Source organism: Ochlerotatus camptorhynchus, unplaced genomic scaffold (genome assembly GCF_037179485.1).
Source record: "Ochlerotatus camptorhynchus isolate MF236.1 unplaced genomic scaffold, CSIRO-AGI_Acam_v1.1 ptg000361l, whole genome shotgun sequence".
NCBI lineage: Eukaryota > Metazoa > Arthropoda > Insecta > Diptera > Culicidae > Ochlerotatus > Ochlerotatus camptorhynchus.
In genome coordinates this window covers 4,169,060-4,193,633 of record NW_027040849.1, presented here as the reverse complement: position 1 = coordinate 4,193,633, position 24,574 = coordinate 4,169,060, and the positions used below count along the sequence as shown (strand labels likewise).

At 40.9% G+C, this 24,574-nt stretch overlaps 3 protein-coding genes across 4 annotated transcripts; 2 read left to right on the top strand and 1 right to left on the bottom strand.

Moving 5' to 3' along the window:
- Syx8 (syntaxin 8) lies at nucleotides 1-1,540 on the top strand. Its single transcript, XM_065232037.1, has 3 exons — nucleotides 1-135; nucleotides 224-738; nucleotides 798-1,540. The coding sequence occupies exons 1-3, from the start codon at nucleotides 104-106 to the stop codon at nucleotides 962-964; spliced, it is 714 nt and encodes a 237-aa protein (XP_065088109.1). The 5' UTR covers nucleotides 1-103; the 3' UTR covers nucleotides 965-1,540.
- Nucleotides 1,541-10,122: 8,582 nt separating this feature from the next.
- Nucleotides 10,123-14,370, top strand: LOC135709577 (uncharacterized protein K02A2.6-like). Its single transcript, XM_065231970.1, has 3 exons — nucleotides 10,123-10,187; nucleotides 10,250-11,388; nucleotides 11,453-14,370. The coding sequence occupies exons 2-3, from the start codon at nucleotides 10,272-10,274 to the stop codon at nucleotides 14,368-14,370; spliced, it is 4,035 nt and encodes a 1,344-aa protein (XP_065088042.1). The 5' UTR covers nucleotides 10,123-10,187; nucleotides 10,250-10,271.
- Nucleotides 14,371-17,272: 2,902 nt separating this feature from the next.
- On the bottom strand, nucleotides 17,273-19,146 carry LOC135709650 (cytochrome b-c1 complex subunit 2, mitochondrial). Of its 2 annotated transcripts, XM_065232035.1 has the most exons (5): nucleotides 19,069-19,146; nucleotides 18,911-18,999; nucleotides 18,614-18,756; nucleotides 17,502-18,552; nucleotides 17,273-17,431 (listed from the first exon to the last, which is right to left on the bottom strand). In XM_065232035.1, the coding sequence occupies exons 2-5, from the start codon at nucleotides 18,953-18,955 to the stop codon at nucleotides 17,345-17,347; spliced, it is 1,326 nt and encodes a 441-aa protein (XP_065088107.1). In that variant the 5' UTR covers nucleotides 18,956-18,999; nucleotides 19,069-19,146; the 3' UTR covers nucleotides 17,273-17,344. The 2 variants fall into 2 exon arrangements, with proteins under 2 accessions (XP_065088107.1, XP_065088108.1); XM_065232036.1 differs by lacking the exon at nucleotides 19,069-19,146 and having other exon boundaries at nucleotides 18,911-19,060.
- Nucleotides 19,147-24,574: the final 5,428 nt, after the last annotated feature.

The following is a 24,574-nucleotide window of genomic DNA, read 5'->3' as shown; positions in this document are numbered from 1 at the left end:
GCGATAAAAAAAAACATAAGATTAGTCATCCTGTGCGCAGTGTATTTGTTTTTCCAATAGTGTGGTTTTGCATCGGAAAAAATAACCATCCAGCCAACAAACGATGGCCCTCATCAACATTGACGGCGATCCATGGTAGGTAGAAGAAACCTTATAATTTCGACCTCACACCTAATTGGACTTGACCTCGTTCTCGCGTCCCAAATTGCGCACCATTCGCCAGGCTCAGCGATTTGGATGCCTGCGAGCGGCTGAGCAATGACATCCAATCGCAACTGGTGGCGCGGAACCGCCAAGGTCAACTGTCCCGTGAATATTCGTCCATTTCCGGTCAGGTCAGGGTACGGCTGAAGCAGCTCGGTTCCGAGCTAGAGCAGTTGAGCAACAAGTTGAAGTACATTTCCGGCACACTCACGTCGGCCGAGGCAGAACGCCGCCAGCGGCAGGTGGAGGCACTACAATCGAAGCACGTCCAGCTGCAGAAGCAATTCAGCACGGTGGTGGCGTCAGCCGAGCGGGCCAGTTTGTTTGCTTCCGGAAACAGTCGACTGTTCGACGACGACGATGACGATGCGGCATTGATCAAGCCGGAATCAAGTTACACAGTCACAGACTTGCGCTCACAGCAGACTAGAATCCTGGAGGATCAGAACGAGGGCCTGGACGCACTTTCCAAGGTTATTTCCAGGCAGAAGGTTCTAGCTTCGCAAATTGGCAATGAAGTTGATCTACACAATGGTAATTTGCTAACATTCTTAACGGATAAAAAGATTCAAGTTTCACATTTTCCGTTGTAGAAATTTTGGACGACTTAGCAGATACAATGGAAACGACAGACTCCCGAATAAATCGGGAAACTCGTCAAATCGGTGTCGTCACGGTACAGGATTCTACTACTCGTGGCTATTGGCTGGTGATTGGAGTGCTGGCACTTGTCATTGTCTTGGTGGCCATTCTTCTCTAGCTGTTGATGACCAGTTTTACTTCTAGGCACTTGTCAGAGTTGGAGCACAGACGTATCTGCTGGTTTCGGATGAGTACAATGCAGGAATGGATGTGCTTTGTACTGTTAGTTAGATTCGGATCGTTTTCAGTGAATGCAGCGAGAATACAAATTATTTCACTATCACTTAACCACAGACAAACAGACATAACTTATTGATTATTTCTCACTGTAAAACATCGTCGCTAAAACATTGCCGCCATCTGTTGCATAACTGTGGTCGGCAGTACGCTGAACAGATGGCGGTAGTGTGCAAACGTCAAACGCAAGGGAATTGACTATGCGCGCCACAGGTGGCGCTACTACCAACTAACATACTTTTAAATTGATCGTTAAATGCTTGTTCGATGAACAACTTGCGAGTGTTATGTCTGTTTGTCTGTGACTTAACTATTTGAGCATAATCTATTACCACCTACTTATCGATAGTTATTGTAGTGTTCGATCTGTTATATGTTAGAATTTTTTAAGAAGCATAACATTTTCACGTATCAAATATATTAGGTATACCAAAAACTAATTTACCTTTATACGCAATGCAAGTAGTTGTTCTTCCTTGAGGAAATTTCTTACAATACCAGGCTAATGAATCACTTTAAGGTGGTTCGCTGTGAGATCCTTATTCTCACTACCACTTCGAAAATTTAAATGCACAAATATCAGCTTCCACGACACGTACTACAATGAAACTGTTACTCTACGTTTCCTGCACTGCAGCATACATGCAGTAGCAATTTCAGGTTAAATGGAACTCTAATTTCCGAGTTTTGTGTAATTCAAAATTCGAGGTGGAAGTGCATTTATAGCCTATGTGGCGGCCATTTGTGGACTCTACAAGGAATCACCTTAATGCTCGGAGCTATATTTCTCACTGATGGTGCTATTTCAGTGGTTACTTTACACTTACTACCTCTGACTACATACATGGATCAGCATCAGATTGATTACAGTAGGTAAGTAGCTTTTTGAATCGACCCTCTCCGAACTGTATGAAAATTTGCGTAATTGTTTGTAATGGACAATGATTCACATTTTTGCTAAGTAGAATTCGGCCAATTTGAATCTTGTAAAATTTTCAAAATGGCATCCTACATACAAATTGTTCAAAAACAAATGTAGCACGGAATCGACATTTCTGATCGAAATGACGTCTGAGTCAAAGTTTTAGAGAAAAATAATCACTCATATTCAACTTGTTTTTTGTATGGAAAAAAATGGTTCGAACGAAAACAAGAATATGGATGAATGTTTTTTTTTTCTGGGAAAAATAAGCAAAACATTTTTTTTTTATTTAAGTAAAAATTAAAAATTAAATAAAATCTCAAATGTCTCAAAATGTTCTTGTCGATTCTTTCGCGCCAGAATTTTTTGAAAATTTCCAAAGGCACGTTTTTGAAAATTCTACAAGATCTTAAATGGATTTTAGCAAAAATGTGAATCATATTCCAAAACAAACAATTATGCAAATTGGAGAACGTCAAGGTTTTCTGACTTTTCATTTGGCGTAGAACTGCTCAGTTATAGGAGACCCCCTATTTCTCTAACAGGACTGGTAGCAATCACTGCTGTCAAAAATAGTGATTTTAGTCACCATGTTGAAGAAATAAGTGACCAATTAGTGACTTATAATTGTAAAAATAGTGACTAACAAGTGACCTAAGAAAAGAAAAGTAGTCGTAACTTTAATTTTTATTTAGAAAGTTTATAGTCAAACCCACGGTATTAGTGGTATTAGTCCGGGTGTCTACTATTACTGCAAAAACCTGGAAAATCGAGTATCCTTAGGAAATTTTATTTTTCTTAAAAATACCTGAAAGTCTCAGAGAATTGAATAATTTTCTTGCTAAGGATATTTTTAAAAAAAATAATGAATTTTAAAATACTAGCATTTAAATTTTCTCGATATTTTTAATAACAGTTTGAACTTTATAGACCGTGTATTAATCTTCAGTAACAAATAAATTTAAAAAAATCAGAGGCTTGCAATGTTACTTTTTTTTGGTTTTGGAACTTGCATATTTTCTACAAATTTTAAATTATAACTAGTTCTGGTCTTAAAAGCTATAATACTTCAAAAAATGTTCAAGAATCTGGAGTCAAATTCCATGCACAGTTTTAGAGGCTCGTGGAATTTTGTTATAATTTCTAAGGACCTCATTCCGCGTTGGTCAATTTGGATTTTTCAGATATAATCCTAAATAGGACCTAGATTATTTAATACTCTAGTAACCTCAGGTCCGTGCTCTGTCACAATGTTTCATCGTGATTAATCAACACTCAAAGGGGTAAAATATAAAATTTTGGGTAAATTTGAAAGAAAGGGAACTTGAAGTGTAGAGCGCACTGCCCACTGGACGATTCTGAAGCCTGGCCATGTGAGTGGGGTAAGGGTTTATTTGATTGAACGTCATTTCCAATGTATATATTGATACATTCAAACCATTGGCATTTGAGATAAGACAGAGATAGGATGCGGAGGGGCCGCTTAGGAAGAGCGTAACCCATGTTATGGTTTCCATTTATTAAATAGTTCAGATAGGCTAGAAATGACAGGTTTATAGTGAGAGAATGTACCATATTGGGAAAGCATAATTTGCATAGGATTCAGAGCGGCTGAGCTGTTTGTTTGTAGTTTGACCTTCCTTCAAAACCAATTTGGCTCTAGAACAATTTTAAACTTTTTCTGCATTATTCACATGTTGCAATTATTGAAAAGAGCTCGATATAAGATAGCCACAGAGAACAGACGTTGAGGCTCCAAAATTTCTCTAAAAACTTTTGTAATGGTTCCTATTCGACTTAAGCGCCACTAACGGCGACTTCCTTTTAATCTTTGACAACATGATGGCGCTGGCGTTGCAAAACTGACACTAGACACTAAGTGCTGGTAGCGCCAAGTGGCAATTTCCAGCAGATAATTTATCGATACTAGCGCCAAATTGGTCGAAAGTGATAAATTTATAGAGGAAATCAGGAGATGCTAGCGCTACGTAACGGCAACGTTTCCACTTAACTTTACACAAGTTTCTGACCGAACTTGGACGTCTAGTCTCTGTGAGATAGCTTAATACAATTAAATAGAAATGCCAAAATTTTAAAGAGTAGTTTAGCTGTTCTGATTTCGGTACAGTTTGTTGAGGTCGGGTATAGTTTCTGAGTATGGATGCCCATTTTGAAATAACTCATATTAGCATTAGCTCAGAGTAATAGTTTTATTGCTAGAGAACTTTCTTTTGGGATCGTCTTTTCTTCATAAAATTCTCATTATTCATACTAAATTAATCATGATCAGCCTTAGAAAATGTTATATGGTTAAGCCCCGTTCTAGATTTGTTTGTTATTCATATCTTATGCATTGCAGCTCGCGAGAGGTTACCAAATATGGGTTCTTTTTCTCATCCACAATAGTTTGGGGGGAGGGGGCGATCTGAGAGCTGAATAGAGACAAATAAAATAGGGAACACAACACCATGACCCAAACGACTAACCAACGCATGCGGCTCACACTTAACTTGTTCTATTTCTTTCTTCCCCTCATGTACCAATATTACCTACCTGAGAACAAATGGGAACACGGCCAGATTTTCAATAGGAAGAAGGGAAAAAAAGCGAGAAAACGGTAGAGAGTAAGCAGTCAGAAAGGATTAGGCCATTTGGAAACAGCCAATTTATACTGGACGGAACTGGTAAGTAGGATAAGAATTTAATATTTTTTTTAATTTCTTTATTATCGAGATTTTTAGCCGCAGGCTGGTTCATCTCCCGTTTAATGGTAACATGGAGAGGGCGTTTGAAAGATCCAGTGAGGCCCCCCTTGGCAATTGAATAATAAATAGTTACAGTGGTTCATGCCATATTATAAAGATGTAAAACAAAATCGTAATCCGTTAAACGTTGGCAAATGCAAATGATGATCCTCATACTTGGGACAATTCACAAGTATGTGTTCTACTGATTGTTCTGTCTGGCATATATCGCACCGTTTGTGCCTGTCTGGTACTATGGAATAATCGTGGGTGACTCGAGTGTGACTCGTTCTTAGACGCGATAGGGTTCGTTGGTCTTTCCAGCGGGGCTGATCAGGCTATTCTTGATGTCACCTTTCACCTTTCGCAAAAATAGCCATCTTTCTTGTTGCCAGCTTTGGGCCCAAGCATCTTGGATGATCGCTTTAACCCATGTTTTGACGTCATTAGCTGGCGTTTCATTGGTATACAAATTTGACTCCCGACCGACAGACGCCAGATGGTCAGCGGTTTCGTTTCCAGCTATTTCGACGTGTCCGGGTATTCAGGCAAATCGAAGGTTGCTATTAGCCGCATTGTGTATAGCTTGGATCCACGGGTGGCGATTCTTGTAAGACTCGAGCGCCGAAAGTACACTTGCTGAGTCAGTGAGGATTGCCGTAGGACACGATGAAGCTCCAGAGCGACAGCTTCGGCTGTGAACACGGAACATGTATCAGGTAGGCGATGAAAGTAGGTTATATTGGGACCGGTTACCCCAATTCCCACGTGACCCAGTGCTTTAGAGCCGTCGGTGAATATGAGTTGGTGATTGGCAAGTTTGGTAGAAATGAATTGTAGGTATGCTTTGTGAAGGTGAATAGAGTTTTCTCCAGCTCTGAAGTTCCTTTTTATTGTCCAGTCGATGTTCAATTGAGGAGAGTTCCAATCTCTGTCTCCTACCCAGTGAGCCTCAGAAACTGGAGGGAGCTCTTGATTGGTCAAATATTGAAGGAGTTTGTTCGCCTCCGTGAGGAGGAACACTCCCTCATTCTCACCGATGGTGTGTTCAAGGAAGCTAACTGCTTTGGAACAGGTAGCGATGGTCATCAGATGCCTAAAGGGAAGTACACCGGTTTCGATGCAAGCAGCTTTTTTCTGGAGTGGATGAGAGTAGCCCTGATACGGTCCTGATACACCGGTTGTAGATCGGTCCCAGCATTGCGACCATCAAGTCGGCCGCACGGCATGTGATTTCGATCCCGTAGAGAAGCCTGCTTGTTACTACGGCGTTGGAGATTCGAAGTGCAATGTCTCGGTTATTACATTGATGGCGACTGGTGATAACCCGCAGGAGCCGAATCCGGGACTGGCAGTTCTCTCTAACTGCTGTGAAATGTGACTTAAAACTGAGCCGGCGATCGAGGAGAACACCGAGGACTCGACATTGCTTTTTATAGGGTACTAGCTGAGTGTGCCCGGTCTTGCTCGGGATTCAATATTAGCTTGAGTTTATGCGCCGATTTAAAAAAAAAGCATGCTATATTGTACGTAGCCCCCCCCCCCTATTATCTAAGGGGCTACCCCCTATGATTATCTCCTTATACCCCTACACTCGCCCCCACATGCCTAATTTGGTTCCATTTGCTTGATTAGTTCTCGAGTTATGCAGAAATTTCTGTTTCATTTGTATGAAGGGGGAGGGGTCTCGAACCATCATAAGAACCTTCCACGGCCCCAAAAACCCCTGTATACAAATTTTCACGCCAATCGGTTCAGTAGTTTCCGAGTCTATAAGGGTCAGACAGACTGACAGACAGACAGACAGACAGAAATTCATTTTTATATATCAGGCATAACATTTGATAACGGCACAAAAGCATTTGAAAACAAACTTTCTAAGGCCCTTTACACGCGAACCAACGTACGCCCACGCAAACCAACAACATCATCGGATAGGAACAACTATCAACTTTCCGAAAGTGGTATTGGTTTGCGTGGGCGTACTTTGGTTAGCGTGTAAAGGGCCTTAGAAAGTTTGTTTACAAATGCTTTTGTGCCGTTATCAAATGTTATGCCTGATATATAGATTATATAGATAGATATATAGATTTTTTCCCCGTCAATCGAAATGGGCCACTTCCAGGGATGGTGGATACTCATGCAGAGGTGGGTTATTGCACTCTTATTGACGGAGAGTTGGAAGTTGGAACCCAGCATTTTCGGCCCATTTGGCAACAGCACTTGTTGCCGTCTGAAGTTTTCTTCGGATTTTTTTTTTGGGTATTTCCCAGACAGAAATAAAGACACCGCTTGGAAGGCAGTCAAATACTCCATTCATAGCCACTAAGAATAGTGTGACGGCCAGAACGGAGCCTTGTGGCACACCCGTTTCCTCAGGAACTTTTTTACTTTTCGTGTTTCCTATCGTCACCTGGAACGTTCTATTGATGAGAAAGTTTTGGATGGATCGAAGAATGTGGCCAGACAGGCCCCATTCTTGCAGCATCTTTAGTACTCCGGGAGTCCAAGCACGATTATATGCTTTGGAGAGATCTAGAATGGCAACGTCGACATGTAGGTTGTCTCTTAGAGCTTCATCGAGAACCTGGCCCAAAGAAGCAAAGTATGTTCCTGTACCAAAGCCTTGTCGGAAAGCATGTTGTCTATGATCCAGGAAATTGTTTTCCCGAAGGTACGCTGTCAGTCTTCTGTTGATGATTCGTTCGTAAATCTTACAGGCACAGCTGGTTAATGCGATTGGACGGAAGTCCTTGGGATCAATTGATGATGATCCGTTTTTCGGTATGGGTTTTTCGGTCACCAGGCTGTGACGCCACTGTTCTGGGAAGAAGTAATTTTGCCAGCATTCATTTAATTTTTTAAGAAGCATTTTTTGCCACGAATCGGAAGGTGCTTTAGCATAGGGTATCCAATGTCGTCAGGGCCTTCAGATTTTCCACTACTACAAGCGAGAGCAAATGATAATTCCGCCATTGTAAAAGGTTGGTTGATTGAGGAGTCTTGCTGATCGGATGGTATTACAAATGTTGATAGGATAAGAATTGTAAAAGGTGTGTGCTTGCATTATTTACCTATAAGCCACATGAGAACCTCATTTCCTTCAATTACTACTCCATTGCAGCACACACCTAATAATGATCACTAACATTCATATAGTTTCAGCATTATCGCCATTTGTAATCAATAGGTGAGTTGTAAAGTATAATTACCATGTACCAGAACCTGGACGGACACGAGCCTACCCAGGGGAGGACCCGGATACGACCACCCATGTGTGTCTAGAGTATCGCACGAGTGCAACGGGAAGGACAGTAGGTGTATAGACTAGGGGGTTAGTCCCTAGGTAAGCCAACTTAACGGTTGGCACAGCCTATACACTGAACAATTACAATTACAATTACAATTTCTAAGGACCTCATTCCAAGGGAGTTCTGGGAAAAAAATCTTTCAGAAAAACATCAAATGCTATCTGCTTTCAAGGTAGTTCTGATGAATTTTCGATTTCCTGTGAAGCCTGATAGTTTTGAGTAGCATTTCAAGAAACTCTAAATTGAATTAAAAGTAATTTTTTATTAAGAATTTCTGAGGAGCACAACTCCTGTGAACTTCAGATGAAAATTCCAAGGGGATCCTGAAGATAATTTCATAAAGTTTGTTGGAGAAAACGAATCCGGAGCATAAGTACATAGAATTTTTAAAAAATGCTAAAACAAGGATTACAATTAAATCTAAGAATAACAAAAAAAAAACATCTTCAAAGGAATTTGGAAAATAAATTCAGGAGAGTTTGCAAATAAATTATGAGTAGAAATCTAAGGAATTTGTGAGAAAAAATGCCAATGAATTCATAAGAGACTTTCAATGTGAGTAGAATTCCAAGGGAAGGGGTGAGATTCAATAGGAAATCTGAAATGAATTCAATGAATATTCGAAGAATCTTTCCAAAGGGTTTCGTATTGTGGAGAATTTCTAGGTAATTCCGAAAAAAAACTAAAAGAAAATTGAATTCGGAGGATAGTTTCAATGAAAATCTCCGTTGAATATGGAATGGACTATTCTGAAGTCTTCAGAACTACTTGAAAGTTCCCAAATGTTTCCTGAATTTAATGAAACTGCCTTGAAGTTCTTTTGTAGTGTGAGAAACTGACCTGGTGCTTACAATACTTCTCATCGAATTTTTAAACTTCCCTGAACTTTATAGGGCTTCCTAAATTTTCCTGAATTTTTCTAACGACCATGGATCTCCTCTAAAGGTTTAACAATACGCTAAAGTTTTCGAAACTTCTTTAAAAATTATGTGACTTCTCTAATGTTAACCGAACTGCTCTGAGGTTTTCTCTTCTTTTCTGAAATTCTCAAAACTTCTCTTAAGTATTTTTTTTTTGCTGTTCTCATGAAGCTTGTTGAACTGTCCTGAAAATGTTTAAGCTTCCGTTAACTTCTGAACTTATGCGAAGGCCTCAATTAACTTTTTAACGTTGTGGCAGTCCGTAAGTAGCCACAGCCACTGGGCTGAAGCTGAGCTACGGATGTCAATATGCCGTACGGCTAACCACTGGGCAGACGGACGGTACTATGACATCTGTAGAGAAACGTAGAGGAACAGATAATCGTTAAATAAACGTTCTTATTAAAAGCACTAATTATTAGTTGATTAATCATTAATAAAACGGGTTATCACATCTGGCGACGACGGATATAAACTGGAATTAATTACAGGTAAGATTTATTTAGAAATATTGGAGAAAAGAAAAAAAAAACTTTTTTTGCTGGGCTAGGAAAGACTCTTCTTGGTTATGTTATGCGTGATGGAAAAAAAAAAAAAAAAAATGTGGATGGCAAGAATTCTAATAAGAATTTGTTTTCATTTTGTCTAATTTAGTGGAAAATACCGAGGGGGACGACACATCTAAATCTCAATTCTACATGCTCAAAAAATCTCACCCTAGCGAATCAATCCTCGAAAAATCATCTTTCATTTCTCGCATCTACTTGCATCGTGCTTCATCTTTTTGCAGGAAATCTTCAAAATTGACATAAATCTTCCTTCTATCTACTCAGCGTGCGTGCAGCTAGCCACAGCAAAACACAATCTTTTCTGCATCGTAGATAGAGTCGTCCCCCTCGGAAAATACTACATCCAAGTAGTGGTCGGTGCATTGCACGACGAAGGTCAGATTAAGACCGTAGCAGGCAGAAAGCCGTCAGGTCAGTGAGAAGACCGTACCAGGCAGTAAGCCGTCAGGTCAGGGAAGACCGTATCAGGCAGAAAGCCGTTAGGTCGAGGAAGACCGTCAAAAGGAACGTAGCTCTCGGGTCGAGGACGACCGATAAATGCAAGAAGCCGCCAGACGGAAACTGGCCGGCCGACAGGATTCGTGGATGTCAATCGTATTGTTGGCCGTGTTTAAACGTAATTCGTCGATTTTGGAAAGGTGAATGCGTAAATAGTATTTACTAACAAACGAAAACCAAAAACAATTATTTTAAATTTTAGCGTTTTTATCAAATAATCAAAGATGGACAAATGGGACATACCGCAATTCAAGTTCAGATCGATTCCAAACAGTACCGTACGCGACGAATGGCAGAAATATAAACGGAATTTCGGTTTCATAGCGGCTGCCAATGGGGAAAAGGACAAAACCCGATTGAAAAATATTTTTTTGGCTAGAGCCGGCCCGGACGTGCAGGAAGTTTTCTCTTCAATACCAGGAGCTGACGTTGATGAAGACAAAGAAAAGAAGATCGATCCGTATCAAACGGCGATCGAGAAACTTGATGAATATTTTTCGCCCAAACGGCACGAAGCTTTCGAAAGGAATTCCTATTGGAATTTGAAGCCAATGGAGGATGAGTCTATGGAGAAGTTTTTGTGGCGTTCGCTTGAGGTGGCTCGAAAATGCAATTTCGGAAGTACCCTTGAGGAGAGTCGTAATATCGCTGTCGTTGACAAGATAATTCTGTTTGCTCCTCCGGAATTAAAGGAGAAACTGCTGCAAAAGGAGTCCTTGACACTAGACGATGTAACTCGAGTGGTCAGTTCGTATGAAGCAGTGAAATATCAATCACAGCAGATGAAAACAGCGTCATCGAGTACAGAACGTTCAGCACCTAGCTATTGGATGGATAATGGCACTAATGTCTGCAAGATTCAAGGTTCGTCGAAAAACCCAACCGGTGAATGTTACCGCTGTGGGCGTAAGAACCACTACGGAAATGATCCGAAGTGTCCAGCTAAAGATCAAAGGTGTAACAAATGTAACAGAATCGGCCATTTCTATAAACGGTGCAGAACAATCACACTTCCTCAGAAGCGAAGCGCGAATAACCCTATCGAATGGCGGGGAAAGAAACCGAAATCCCAAGGTATCATGCGAGTTCAGGACAGCGAGGAGGAAAAACCGGTACCGCCAAATTTCATCTTTAGTATCGGAAATGGGGACGAATTTATCTGGGTCAAAGTAGGAGGCGTCATGATCCAAATGTTGATTGATTCTGGAAGTGCCAAGAACATTATAGATGACAGGACGTGGGCGTACATGAAAACTCATGGAGTGAAAGTTGAGGAATTTTGGAAAGAAGCCGATCAAACTTTCCGTGCGTATGGCCGCGATTCGGAACCGTTAGCAGTAGGTTTGTGTTACAGATACTAGTATACACTTGAGGTTCGAAACTATTGTTTAATTATTGATTATAGGTGGAATGTTTGAAGCAGTTATTTCTGTTGAGGATGCCGGAAAGCGGATTGAAAGGAGCGATCGCTTTTATGTAGTACAGGGAGGTACACAACCCTTACTCGGGCGATTGACTGCTACCAAGCTAGGAGTATTGTCGATCGGTTTACCTAGTGTCCAATCTTCTTTGAACCAGGTTGTAGACGAAAAAAGGCCTTTTCCTAAAATCAAGGATGTCAAATTGAGAATTCCTATCGACAGAACTATAACTCCTGTTGTACAACATGTCAGACGCCCACCTATTGCTCTGCTTTCACGTATTGAAGACAAATTGTCGGCACTTCTGACTACAGATATAATTGAACCAGTCACTGGAGCCAGCGAGTGGGTATCACCGCTAGTGACGATAGTGAAGGATAACGGAGATCTTCGCCTATGCGTGGATATGCGACGCGCAAATCAAGCTATACGACGAGAACACCACATGATGCCAACTATCGAAGATTTTCTTCCTCGCCTCAAAGCTGCCAAGTTCTTCAGTCGGCTTGATATTAAGGAGTCCTACTATCAACTAGAGCTCGAGGAGGATTGCCGAGATATAACGACGTTCATCACTCACAAGGGACTATACCGTTTTAAGCGATTGATGTTCGGCGTCAGCTGCGCGCCGGAAATGTTCCAGAAGGCCTTAGAGCAGATTCTAGCAGGTTGTGAGAATACAGTCAATTATATCGACGATATCATCATTTTCGGACAGACAGAAGAAGAACATGACAGGGCATTGCAACAGGTTCTATCAACTCTAAGAGAAAAAGAGGTGCTTTTGAACCATAGAAAGTGTGTTTTCAAGGCAACGGAGATTGAATTCCTGGGACATGTTATCTCAGAGGAAGGCATACGACCAACTGCAAGCAAAATAGAATCCCTGACCAGATTTCGAGCGCCGAAGACTGCTGAAGAAGTTCGCAGTTTCTTAGGACTGGTAACGTACGTCGGACGTTTCCTGCCGGACTTAGCCACAGTAACGGCTCCTTTACGAGAGTTGACGCAATCGGGAAAACATTTTGTTTGGCAAGAAAGTCATCAAAAGTCGTTCGAAAGATTGAAGGAAATAATCGGCGATATTCGAACCCTGCACTTCTTCGATAACTCACTGCGAACGAGAGTAATAACTGACGCGTCTCCAGTAGCCCTGGGCGCTGTGTTAGTACAGTTTGAAGGTAGTGATGATGAAAATCCTCGGGTTATATGCTACGCTAGTAAGAGCTTAACCGCAACGGAGAAACGTTACTGCCAGACTGAACGTGAAGCGCTGGCAATCGTTTGGGCTGTGGAGCGGTTGTCCGTTTATCTCATTGGTCGGAAATTCGAATTGGAAACCGACCATAAACCTCTGGAGGTAATCTTCTCGCCGTCTTCGAGGCCTTGTGCTAGAATAGAGCGGTGGGTCTTACGCTTACAATCCTTCACATTCGAAGTTAAATACAGGAAGGGTTCAAGCAATGTCGCAGATTCTTTCTCTCGGCTGGTGGAAGAAGATAACGCGGTGGAGTTTGAAAAGGATAATAAGTTTCTTATCCTTGCGGTAACGGAATCGGCCGCAGTGGACGTTGGAGAAATAGAGAACGCGGTGGAAAGGGATCAACAATTACGATTGGTAGTTGAAGCTATGCGATCTGGATCATGGACCAGGGTGGAAGTTAAGGCATTCGAACCATTCCAGAATGAGCTTGGACTTGTCGGAGATTTGTTAGTGCGTGGAAGTAAACTGGTGGTGCCGGAACAGTTGCGGAAGAGGATGCTGGACCTTGCACACGAAGGTCACCCCGGTGAATCTTTAATGAAGCGTAGGCTGCGGGATAGAGTCTGGTGGCCCCGGATGGATGTTGATATCACGTCATACGTCAAGAATTGTGAAGGCTGTCGACTAGTCGGACTTCCTAGCAAACCGGTTCCTATGTCACGCAGAATGATGCCCACAAAACCATGGGTGGATGTGGCCATAGATTTTATGGGTCCACTTCCGTCGGGTGAATACCTGCTTGTCATCGTAGACTACTTCAGTCGATATAAAGAGGTAAAAATCATGGTTAAAATAACAGCTAAGGATACCGTTGGACGTCTCGATAGAATTTTCACTCGACTCGGATATCCACGTACCATGACACTTGACAATGCCAAGCAATTTGTTGGAAAGGAATTTGAACTGTACTGCAACACCCATGGGATTACGTTGAACCATTCTACACCATACTGGCCGCAGGAGAATGGTTTAGTTGAGCGGCAGAACCGATCCTTGCTGAAGCGCTTACAAATAAGCCACGCTCTCGGCCGTGACTGGAAGCAGGATTTGCAGGATTACCTTATTATGTACTATACTACACCGCACTCTTCAACGGGAAAGACGCCAACTGAGTTGTGTTTTGGCAGAACTATCAGATCAAAGATTCCATCCTTGGAGGATATCGAGACGGCACCGGTTAGCACCGAATATACAGACCGTGATCAAGTACTGAAAACAAAACAAAAACAGAGGGAAGATTTGAGAAGAAGGGCTACGGAATCATCAGTTGAGGTAGGTGATACAGTTCTTATGCAGAATCTCGTTCCAGGTAACAAACTTACCACAACATTTAACCCAACGAAGTTCAAGGTCCTCAATCGCAGTGGGGCACGTGTCACAATCGAGGATCAAGATAATGGACGGGTTTTCGACCGTAACGTTTCTCATGTGAAGAAGATAAGTGACGTGGGTGAAACCGGAAGCAACCAGGACCAGGATGTACCTTTTCAGAAGATCATCGAGTCAGATTCAGACGATGATGAAGACAGAATGGGTTTCCACGGATTTGAGGAAGAAGACCAGCAGAGGGATGTTTTGCCAGAGAGGGAGCGACGCAATCGCCGAGTACCGGACAAGTTTCGAGATTTTGTACTGTAAGCGGATTATCTAAAATTTATATAAAAGGGGAGATGTGGCAGTCCGTAAGTAGCCACAGCCACTGGGCTGAAGCTGAGCTACGGATGTCAATATGCCGTACGGCTAACCACTGGGCAGACGGACGGTACTATGACATCTGTAGAGAAACGTAGAGGAACAGATAATCGTTAAATAAACGTTCTTATTAAAAGCACTAATTATTAGTTGATTAATCATTAATAAAACGGGTTATCACAAACGTCTCTGAAGTTCGCTTGACACCTGTGAAGTTCTCTGTAATTCATAAAAGTTGCTGAAAATTTTCGGATGCTCAAAGATCCGGTTTGAGGTTTTTAAAGATTCCAGTAAGTTCCCCATATTTTCAGCGTTTTAACTTACCTTATGTTCCCGCAGTTTGTAGGACGGGATCATGGGCACTTAATTCTGGCACTTGAAAAATGTTCAATATCTTGAACTTGTACATGGAATACGAAACTTCAAAATATTGAATATTTTTTAAATCTTGGACTTACTCAAAGTTTTTTTTTAAACTTTATTAAAGTGAGAAATTATGTAAGTTTTAAACTTCAACATTCAATGAATTTCATTGTAAAGCTGTTTCTTTAAAACTGACTGCAATGTCTTAAAAACGTTTGGGTTAATTGCTGTTGTTTTTGATCTACCAAAAAAAGGCATATTTTAAAAGCATTTAAAAAAATTGTTTTCTTATTATAAGCCTGGAATTTATCCGTTAAAGTTCTGGGAAAACCTGAAAACTCGGATAATTTTATTTATAAAAATAAGTAGACACCCTGTAGACGATTAAACGTCACTAAACTTCTTCGAATTGTTCGAAAATTAGAACAACATTTAGGCATCGATTGGACTATCAGATCCTACACAGTGCAGTGCAAGAAGAATGATCCATCTTGAAATAAATTCAAGCTAAAAAAGTTGAAAATAGTGACTGATTACAAGAAAAAGTGAATTTAGTGACTTGATCTTAAAAAAAGAGACTTTTTAGTGACTGGCTTACAAAAAAAGTGACCAAGTCACTAAAAAGTGACTCGCTACCAGCCCTGCTCTAAACTCTTCTTCTTCTTCTTCTTCTTATTGTTCTTAGCATTTTAAGCTTTATTGTTTATCGCATATTGGCTTATTGCGTGCTCTCAACTTAGTGTTCTAGCCGATTCTATAACATTCCCCATAAAAGATGATGAAATTAGTGATTTATCACTTTTTTTTTTGGTTATTTGATATTATATTTCAGTTTTATATTACAGAACAGCTTAATATACATATTTTATTTATTACTTTTATGGAACTATGTATTTATCAATTACAAACCATTTTATAGCTCTTTAGAAAACCTTCAAGTTTTCGAGCACTTCGTTCATCATTTAATAAGTCAAAGGGTCTATTGTGCAATCCAATTCAACCAGTCGGAAACTGTTAAACCTTATCGAAGAATTGTTCGACCTAAGTTGAAGAATTTCTCGTGATGGATTAAAACACCGGTGCATGGAACGTTGAACTACCATTTACAAATTTATAACATTATTCCACACATTATTATTCCGAATGGGCATTACCCCGTATCCCTTGCGAAAAACTATTGATTATATATTTTCCTTATATATTAAAAGAAGGGAATATTCCCTTCTTTATCATATATCCAAAGAATTAATTATTTCCTTTTGTTATATTTGCAAAGAAAGGAAAACCCCTTGATCCATTAAGAAGTTTTTCTATTCTTTTTATATACGCGAAAGAAGATTCCAGGAGTGACTATAATAAACAAAAATAGTCAATCTAATACATGGCATTCTTTTCTGGGGAATGGTACATTCTGGGGAATGCTTTTCTGGGGAATGTTATAGAACCGTTCTGGCCTGTACCATTTTTGCATTAGTATAACAATTGTGTGGCAAGTACAATCATACCTCTATGATCATACCAATATATCATACGGTAAAATCTCGAACAGCCGATTACCTGGGCATTTACTTTTGCTGATATCTCTGCAAAATATCTATTTGTTAGCTGACATCTCAGCAAATTCGCATTTGTTAACTGAGTCTCGGCAATTGTTTTACTGAATCTCAGCAAAATAAATTACAGAAGTACTCGGCTGTTGGAACCTCGGCGAAAAAAAAATTAAGGATTTGTCCGACTATGAATCAATTCGTCGAACTTTAGAGTTAATTTTAACAACAATTGAATAAATCTGGGACTTTCATCCCCCTCGAAAGAGTATCATTTTGTCATTTTTTATGCATTTCAGTTTTGAGTAGAGTGACAGAGATAGAACCACCGACAAACCGACATGAATGACCATAGCAAAAACAATAAAATTTCTGACCAAAGCACACTACTGACATCTGGCTCCGTGTTCGCAGGAAATATTCAGCTAAGCCATGAACCCGCATGCAAAAGTTATGAATTGGTTCGTGTCTGATCTATTATGGACAAATTATTTGTCCATCGGTGCTATACATTTCCTGAATATCTATGAGGACTTCAACATTTTTAGAAAACTAAGTTCTCAGAATAAGTTTAGAAGACTCCTATCAGAAATTTAAAGAATTTGAGGGCAAGTGCCAACCAATCAAAACCGATTGAGTAATATTAAAGTTTGTAGGAAAAAAAGACGCTAAAAACACATTCGTTTTTTAACGTGTATTTCGATATTCGTTCCTGTTTATTACACGGTTGTGAATTTGAAGTGTCTAATCAAATCGCAGTTTACAACTACTTTCTTTCGGGCAGTTCTACTGAGCTCCACAATCATAATAATGTTAAGCTAATGTTGGGTTTACTATAGTTAGACTTTATTTTTTGGATCCGTCCGCCTTCCTTGTTTATGGTAATTACACAGAACCAGAGTACAACAGCTTCTCGTGTTTTTTTTTGGATGTTTATCTTTTTGTTAATTTATAAAGAATCAATTTTACAAGCTACAGAAGCCTTTACGCTTGCCATGCGCTTTCCCGATTTAGTGCAGGTTGCAAAGGTACGGAACACTGCTCAAGTTACCCACAGCACCAACGGCCAGCTTTCCGGAAGCGACTTTTCGTGCGGCCTGTGAAAATAAAAACAAAATATCTATTTAATAAAATTGTACAAAAGACAAAAAACCATCCACAACTTACCGCCTGTACATCGCTGACCGAAACGCTATCAAGAGCGCCAAGGATTTCTTCCTTCTTGTGGATCTTTCCCAACAGGGCAGCCTGTTCGCCCAAATCGAACGCCAACGTGCAGTGATTTTCCAAATGCTCGGCAATCCAAGCGAAGGCTACTGCTTTGCCACGGGCAACATCGGCATCGGTCACATTCAACGACCTCAGACCCTTGACTCCGGCTTCGACAGCTTTGCCGACCTCGTTGGCATCACCGACTACGACGAACCCGAACAGACCATTATCGCTGTAGGTTGGGCAGATGGCACTGCACGCAACGCTGTTTCCGATTTGTTTGGTCAAGACACCATTGTTGGCACCACGCTTAGTGACCGGGCCTGATCCGCAAGCAGCCTGCAAGACGATGTGGGCAATGCATTCCTTCAGATTGCCCCAACCAGCGCCCTGAGTGGCAACAGCCACGGCAGCCCGGTTTCCTCCGCGCTCATGACGAACTTCGCTGCTGTTGAAGCTATCAGTTTTGCTATCACCGCTGCCACCCGATTCCAGGTTCAGGCTCTGAGCAAATCCAACCAACAACTGATGATCGACACCAACTCCAGCAACGGCAGCACGGTTAGTGGTGCAGTTGGTGGCCACGAAGTGCTGCATGGTTTCCGACGAGTGCTTTCCAGCGTTGTAGCTTGGACAGAAGAGCGAATTACCGATGCCGCTGTGGAAAGCGGCCTTGTGCAAGGACTCAACTGCTTCCACTTCAACTGGAACTCGGGCGATGTCGGCCTTGACCATTGCGGTCAAATCGGCCAACTCCCAAGGCTTGAAGACCTGACCAGTGGCAGCGGCCTCCAAGTACTTCAATCCGGTTTCCAACTCATCCTTGGTAACGGCGACGGTATACGTAATGAGCTCACGGTCCGAGACGGCGGTCAACGAAGCACCAACCTGCTGCAGGTTGCGAGTAATACCGAAATTAGTGGCGGTCTTCGTCGACAGACCAGCAGCTGCTCGCAGGACATGCGAGGCACCCAAATTATCGGCGGCTTCGCAACGGGATCCGGCACTGTAAAAAGCCTTTCCATTAGTAAACAATCCTTCTTGCACAAGCACATCAAACCCATTACCGATAAACAATAGAAACCCGAGCTACGGCAGCACCGGATTCGGCCGAAGCGACCGTCAACTTGTTCGGCAGGTTGGTGCACTGGACATCAGCCGCACCACGGCTGCAGGCAGCAGCCTGTGCCTGAGCTGCGAATCCACGAGCCTAAAATAAAGGGAAAACCGCCATTCGTCGTAATCGGAACCACTTTTCCCAGCTTTTATTCCATCCCGTTGCGTTCAGCTATTTACGTAACATTTTTTGACGTTCTACACTGTCTGCCAGCCGAGATGGAAAAAAGGCTTCCACGGACACTTACCGCAGCGGCACGAAGCATCGGAGTCTTCGAAACAGCGGATGCCATTATTCCTCGTCTAGGTTCGGCTGGGTTTCGGTGTTATTCTAGATCTGGAAAGGATTTGATTTTTTAGATGGATTTTTTTTTTCGGGACTGTCTCGCCCAGTAGCAAAACTCACACGACACTCGCGCTGATGAAAGGGGATTCGATTCGGATTTAAAAGTATGACAGCTGGATCGAATGAGAGTTTTTTTTTTCTTTTCATCACACTCACGCACATCTGTCAAGTCCCGGTTGTGCCAACACTTGCGGAACAAAGCAAAAATGCGTGATAGCGGGTACAGTGCAACTTTCCGTAAGGCGGACGAGTACAAACTACAGCAAGAAAACATCTTGAAAATCTTTCGAAGCTTCAAATTGTTTTGCTGAAACAGCTCACGAAATCGTATATACATGCTGTCAAATGAACTCTTAGCTCCTCCTTCTCTGCTCCACAAATTACGTATACATGGTGTTGGGAGTGCACCTGCCCACAAAGCTCACATATGACTCTTATAAAGTTTGATTAAATTCTTGTTTCAGCAATTCGTAACCCAGTTTTGGCATTATTATTAATATCAAATAAAAACACTTATTCGAGCATCACGTTCGATGATTTACATTTTCCGCCTACTAAGGTTGATGTTTCGACAGTTTCATAATTAATTTGTTTTCAGTAGGTGGCATTACCTTTACTTGTGGTTCAAACAGTAACTACACAGCAAAAAAAAATGTAATATCGATCAATGTAATTCAAGCTGATGTATGAAATAATGATGCAATAGCAAAAAGCAGATACAATATTACATCAATGGATGTAATTTTGTTCGCAAAATCGATGTACATCGTACAACGTTATATTACACAACCGATGGATTGACCTGGTTGCAGCAGTTTGGATGTAATATTCAACAACTTTTTTTTCTGTGTACACGGATAGAAATCTCCTTATACCTTTGACAAATTTCTATTGCTGATTATTCATAAATTGTATAAGTCAATTTATAAGCAGACGCCTTGCAAAAAGTTAATGAAGATGATGCATTCTTATAGGACCTATGTGGTTTGTCTCATGGAATGTATAAGGCTGATGTTTTGGCAAAAATGTATATGTGAAACACATGAATAAAATAATTGATTTTCGTTTCATGTACCCACATGACTTCTGAGCTCTTTTGACGGTATAGAGTTTGCTGACGTTTATTGTACGCACACTACGTCACATGTACGTATACGCAAAATATTTTCATCGGGAAAAAAAACTTCAAGCGGAAAATTTTCCCGATGAAAACAAATCACTGACACAATCATACTTTAGCAATCTCTACACACTAAGATTTTGTTTCCGTGTTCGGTAAATTTTACTGAAATCAGAACAGCTGAACGATCGGTAAAACTTTGACCTTCATTTTAAAGGATATTGAATTTGAAAATAATATAAAAACATGTTCAACCTTGTTTAAATGATAAAATCTTGTCATTTTAGTGGAGATTTAGTTTCAAAATAGCTGAAAGCAATTAAATTGCATAAATTTTTGTCGAAAAATTCAGCTGTTCAGATTTCGGTAAAAATTACCGAAGTCGGCGATAATTTCTAAGTGTGTACGAGTGCATCTACTGAACAAAAATTGACTCAACAGCGGGGCCCTGTTTACTAAAAATGAACACATGAATAATGCTCCCGTAAAATTTTAAAAATGGTCTATCAACTTTTGCAAACAACTTGCTAAACTAAGAAAACTTCAAAGATTGTTTTTATGCAGGGTTACTTCCACTCACTTGCTATAAAAAAATGTTTTTCGGAATTATGAAATCATGAGATGTTATAATGATAATTAGCATTTGTATGCTTCAAGAAGAGATTGTAAAGTACGTGTTTGACACACCAAATCTGTCAATAATGCTTTGAGTGCGTCACAATAATCGATTTTACAACTCGTGAGCGCTCACTCTGAGTGAACACTCACGAATCATATGATCGTTGATTGTGACGCCGTGAAAGCGAAATTGACAGGTTTTATGAATCAAACACGTACTTTACACCCTCTTCTTGTTACTTACAAGTACAACATATCATTATATCATCTAATGATTACATAATTCCGAAAAAAATATTTGTTATAGCAAGTGAGTGGAAGCAACCCTGTTTTTATGTGTCCCACACATGATTTTTTGCAATGTGATAAACAAATTATATATATGTGTCAGACAGATACGTAATATATGTAGACATAAAAGCTATGTGTGACCACACATACTATTCATTTGACGACAATCGGGGGTGACCCCGGCGTAGCGGTTAACATCCATACCTCTTACGCCAAAGTCACGAGTTCAAATATCACCTCCGGACAAGTCACGAATGACCCAAGAGTGTTAAAGTGACTATAATAAAAAAAAAAAAAAAAAATTGACGACAAACCCGAGGGGGACGACACATCTAAATCTCAAGTTTAGATGCTCAACAAATCTCACTCTAGCGAATCAATCTTCGAACAATCTTCTTTCATTTGTCGCATCTACTTGCATCGCTCATCAATTTTTTGCAGGAAATCTTCAGAATCGTCATCAATCTTCTTTCTATCTACTCAGCGTGCGCGCAGCTAGCCACAGCAAAACACAATCTTTTTTGCATCGTAGATAGAGTCGTTCCCCTCGGACAAACCGACATGACACTTAATTCTCAATTCTGCCGACCGTAAACGACCGATTTAAATGTGTAGTGATCCGAACTGTCAAAACCATAGGATTTTTTTTATCTAGATAACAATAATTTGTCCAGAATAGATCAGACACGAAACAATTCATAACTTTTGCATGCGGGTTCATGGCTTAGCTAAATATTTCCCGCGAACATGGAGCCAGATGTCTACTGTGTGCTTTGGTCAGAAAATTTATTGTTTTTGCTATGGTCATTCATGTCGGTTTGTCGGTGATTAAAGTACATTAATTACATTTTCAATCGTTTTAATTACATTAATTACGGATAGATGCCGAGCATGGGTACCGGATGGCGATGGCGATTTTGATGAGCGGTTTGCATGCCGGGCGCTTTGCTTCAACCACGAGTGCGGTGAACTCCGGGTAAATATTATTACCAATCAGTAGAACAGCGCTAGGTGGTATGATGAACCGGGAAATCCACTCGAGATGTCGAGAGGGTAGATGGTTGTTTTGGAGGTTGTGATGAGGACGATTTTGGAACGGAACGGGTTGTGCTCGATGATGCATCGTTCTTCTTCACACAGTCTGTGAAGACGAGTTCGATTCTGAAATAAGTTTTGTAGAAATGCAATAAAAATGGAATCTATGGCTCTGCGAAGATTCAACTTTCGATATTCAAGTGTCGGAAAGGCATTAGAAAATTAATCGTTAAACTCTTTCTTGATAATGTTGTGGCCCTGAAAAGGGCGATTTTTCCAACGCGCTCGGCGTAGTTGCCCTTGCGGAGCAGACGGTGAATACGACCGACTGAGAACTGCAGCAGCTGGGCATTCCATGACGGCGGCCCAGTATACCGGAGCACTGGCACCAACGCACTCGGCGTAGTTGCCTTTTCGCCCCCAGGCTGTGCTGCCGCTGCTCTGCTGCCGCTGCTCTGCTGCCGCTGCTCTGCTGCCGCTGCTCTGCTGCCGTTGCTCTGCTTCCGCTGCACTGCTTCCGCTGCTCTGGTACTGCTGCTCTGCTGCTCTGCTGCCATAGAGGTAACTCTAAGACTAGTAGGTCCCGAAGAAAATCATTATTATTTTTGGCTCACTCAGTACCAGAACAACGGTCCCAAGCAGTCCCAAGCTATTTCACTCACCCCTGCATGTTCTGCATGAATCCACACACCCCTGATGTTATCTGTCAAACTTTCATAGCGAATCAAAACAAACATAGTGTAGTAATAGAATTTCAACTAGAATAGGGTACGTTAATCGTTTGCTTGGGACCAATAGGCTACTAAAGTGGTGAGCTAATTTAAAATCGTTAGTTTCGTATTGATTGTTGCTGCTGCTCTGCTGCTCTGCTGCTGGGTCGACGATCGGATAGACAATGATGGAACGGGCGACCTTGTTGGACGCTTATATAGTAGAACAGAAAATATCAGAGGTGTCAGATACTCGCATCTGATGTCTCGGTTGGAGAAAGTATAAGAATATAAAAAAATCAATCGATTTTCACCATCTTTAGACAATGGTTTACTTTTAACCATTTTTCAATAGTTTACAGAATGAAATCAATAGTTTTGACACATTCAGCAAATTGCTAGAAATATTTCAAATCGATTGATGCCATTATCTCGTAAATCTATCGAGAGACGGTTGAGTTATTATCGTTCAAAATCTTTTAATTTTTTGTAACGCATCAAAAATGACTGTTTTCAATTTTGTACCCCCGTATGTTGCCGAAAGACGTTATCCAACGTCAAAAAGAAGTTGTTGAATATTACATCCAAACTGCTGCAACCAGGTCAATCCATCGGTAGTGTAATATAACCATAGAGGTAACTCTAAGACTAGAAGATCCCGAAATAACGTGCTCAACTTTTTGGCTCAGCTCTGGTACTCTCTTCAGTCCCAAGCTAATCGATTCACCCCTCGAAACATAGGAAAAACCAATAACCCCTCGTTTTATCTGTCAAACTTTCATAGCGAATCAAAACAAACATTGCGTAGTACTAGAATTTCGACTAGAATGGGGTACGTTAATCGTTTGCTTGGGACCAATAGGCTAGTCAAGTAGTGAGCCAATTTAAATCGTTAGTTTCGTATTGATTGTTAATATAACGTTGTACGATGTACATCGATTTTGCGAACAAAATAACATGTAATATTGTATCTGATTTTTGCTATTACATCATTATTTCATACATCAGCTTGAATTACATTGATCGATATTACATTTTTTTTGCTGTGTATCTTCGGTCCCAAGCTAATCGATTCACCCCTCGAAACACAGGAAAATCAAACTTTCATAGCAAATCAAATGTAGTACTAGAATTTCGACTAGAATGGGATACGTTAATCGATTTGCTTGGGACCAATAGGCTAGTCAAGTAGTGAGCCAATTTAAAATCGATAGTTGCGTATTGATTGTTGATATTAAGTTCAGTACTCGGTTCAGTGTAGAAATTCTCGAGAAGCACAACAAGTGGAAACCCTAATAAACAAATACCGTAAACGAACTGTATCTCGGATGGGTAAACTATCCCACAAATGGTTTGGATGATACCCCGAAGACGTCGTTAAGCTCTCTTTTATGGTTATTTTTATTAGGGAAGGGCCTATCAGCTTTTGTAAACAACACTTTGTAAGCCCTTTACTCACCAAGCGTAGGCCAATCACACAAACCAACAGCCACATCAGAGGAGAAATTTTACCCTATTCGATATGATGTCATTGATTTGCGTAGGAGGCCTTCGGTTTGCAAAGAAAGGGCTTACAAAGTAATGTAACAAAAACTGATAGGCTCTTTTCAATTGTTGGTCGAGGATGCCCATCCTGCCTGGCGTTACGTAATAGTTGGTCGCCACTTGTGCATTACCAACCGTAACGAAACAAAGGTAAACACTTCAGCATAAAAGTGCATTCCAGTCCAGCGATGAGTTTATGCAGTAAAATGCATGTTGGTCATTTGACAGTTGCATCCCACAACAAGAA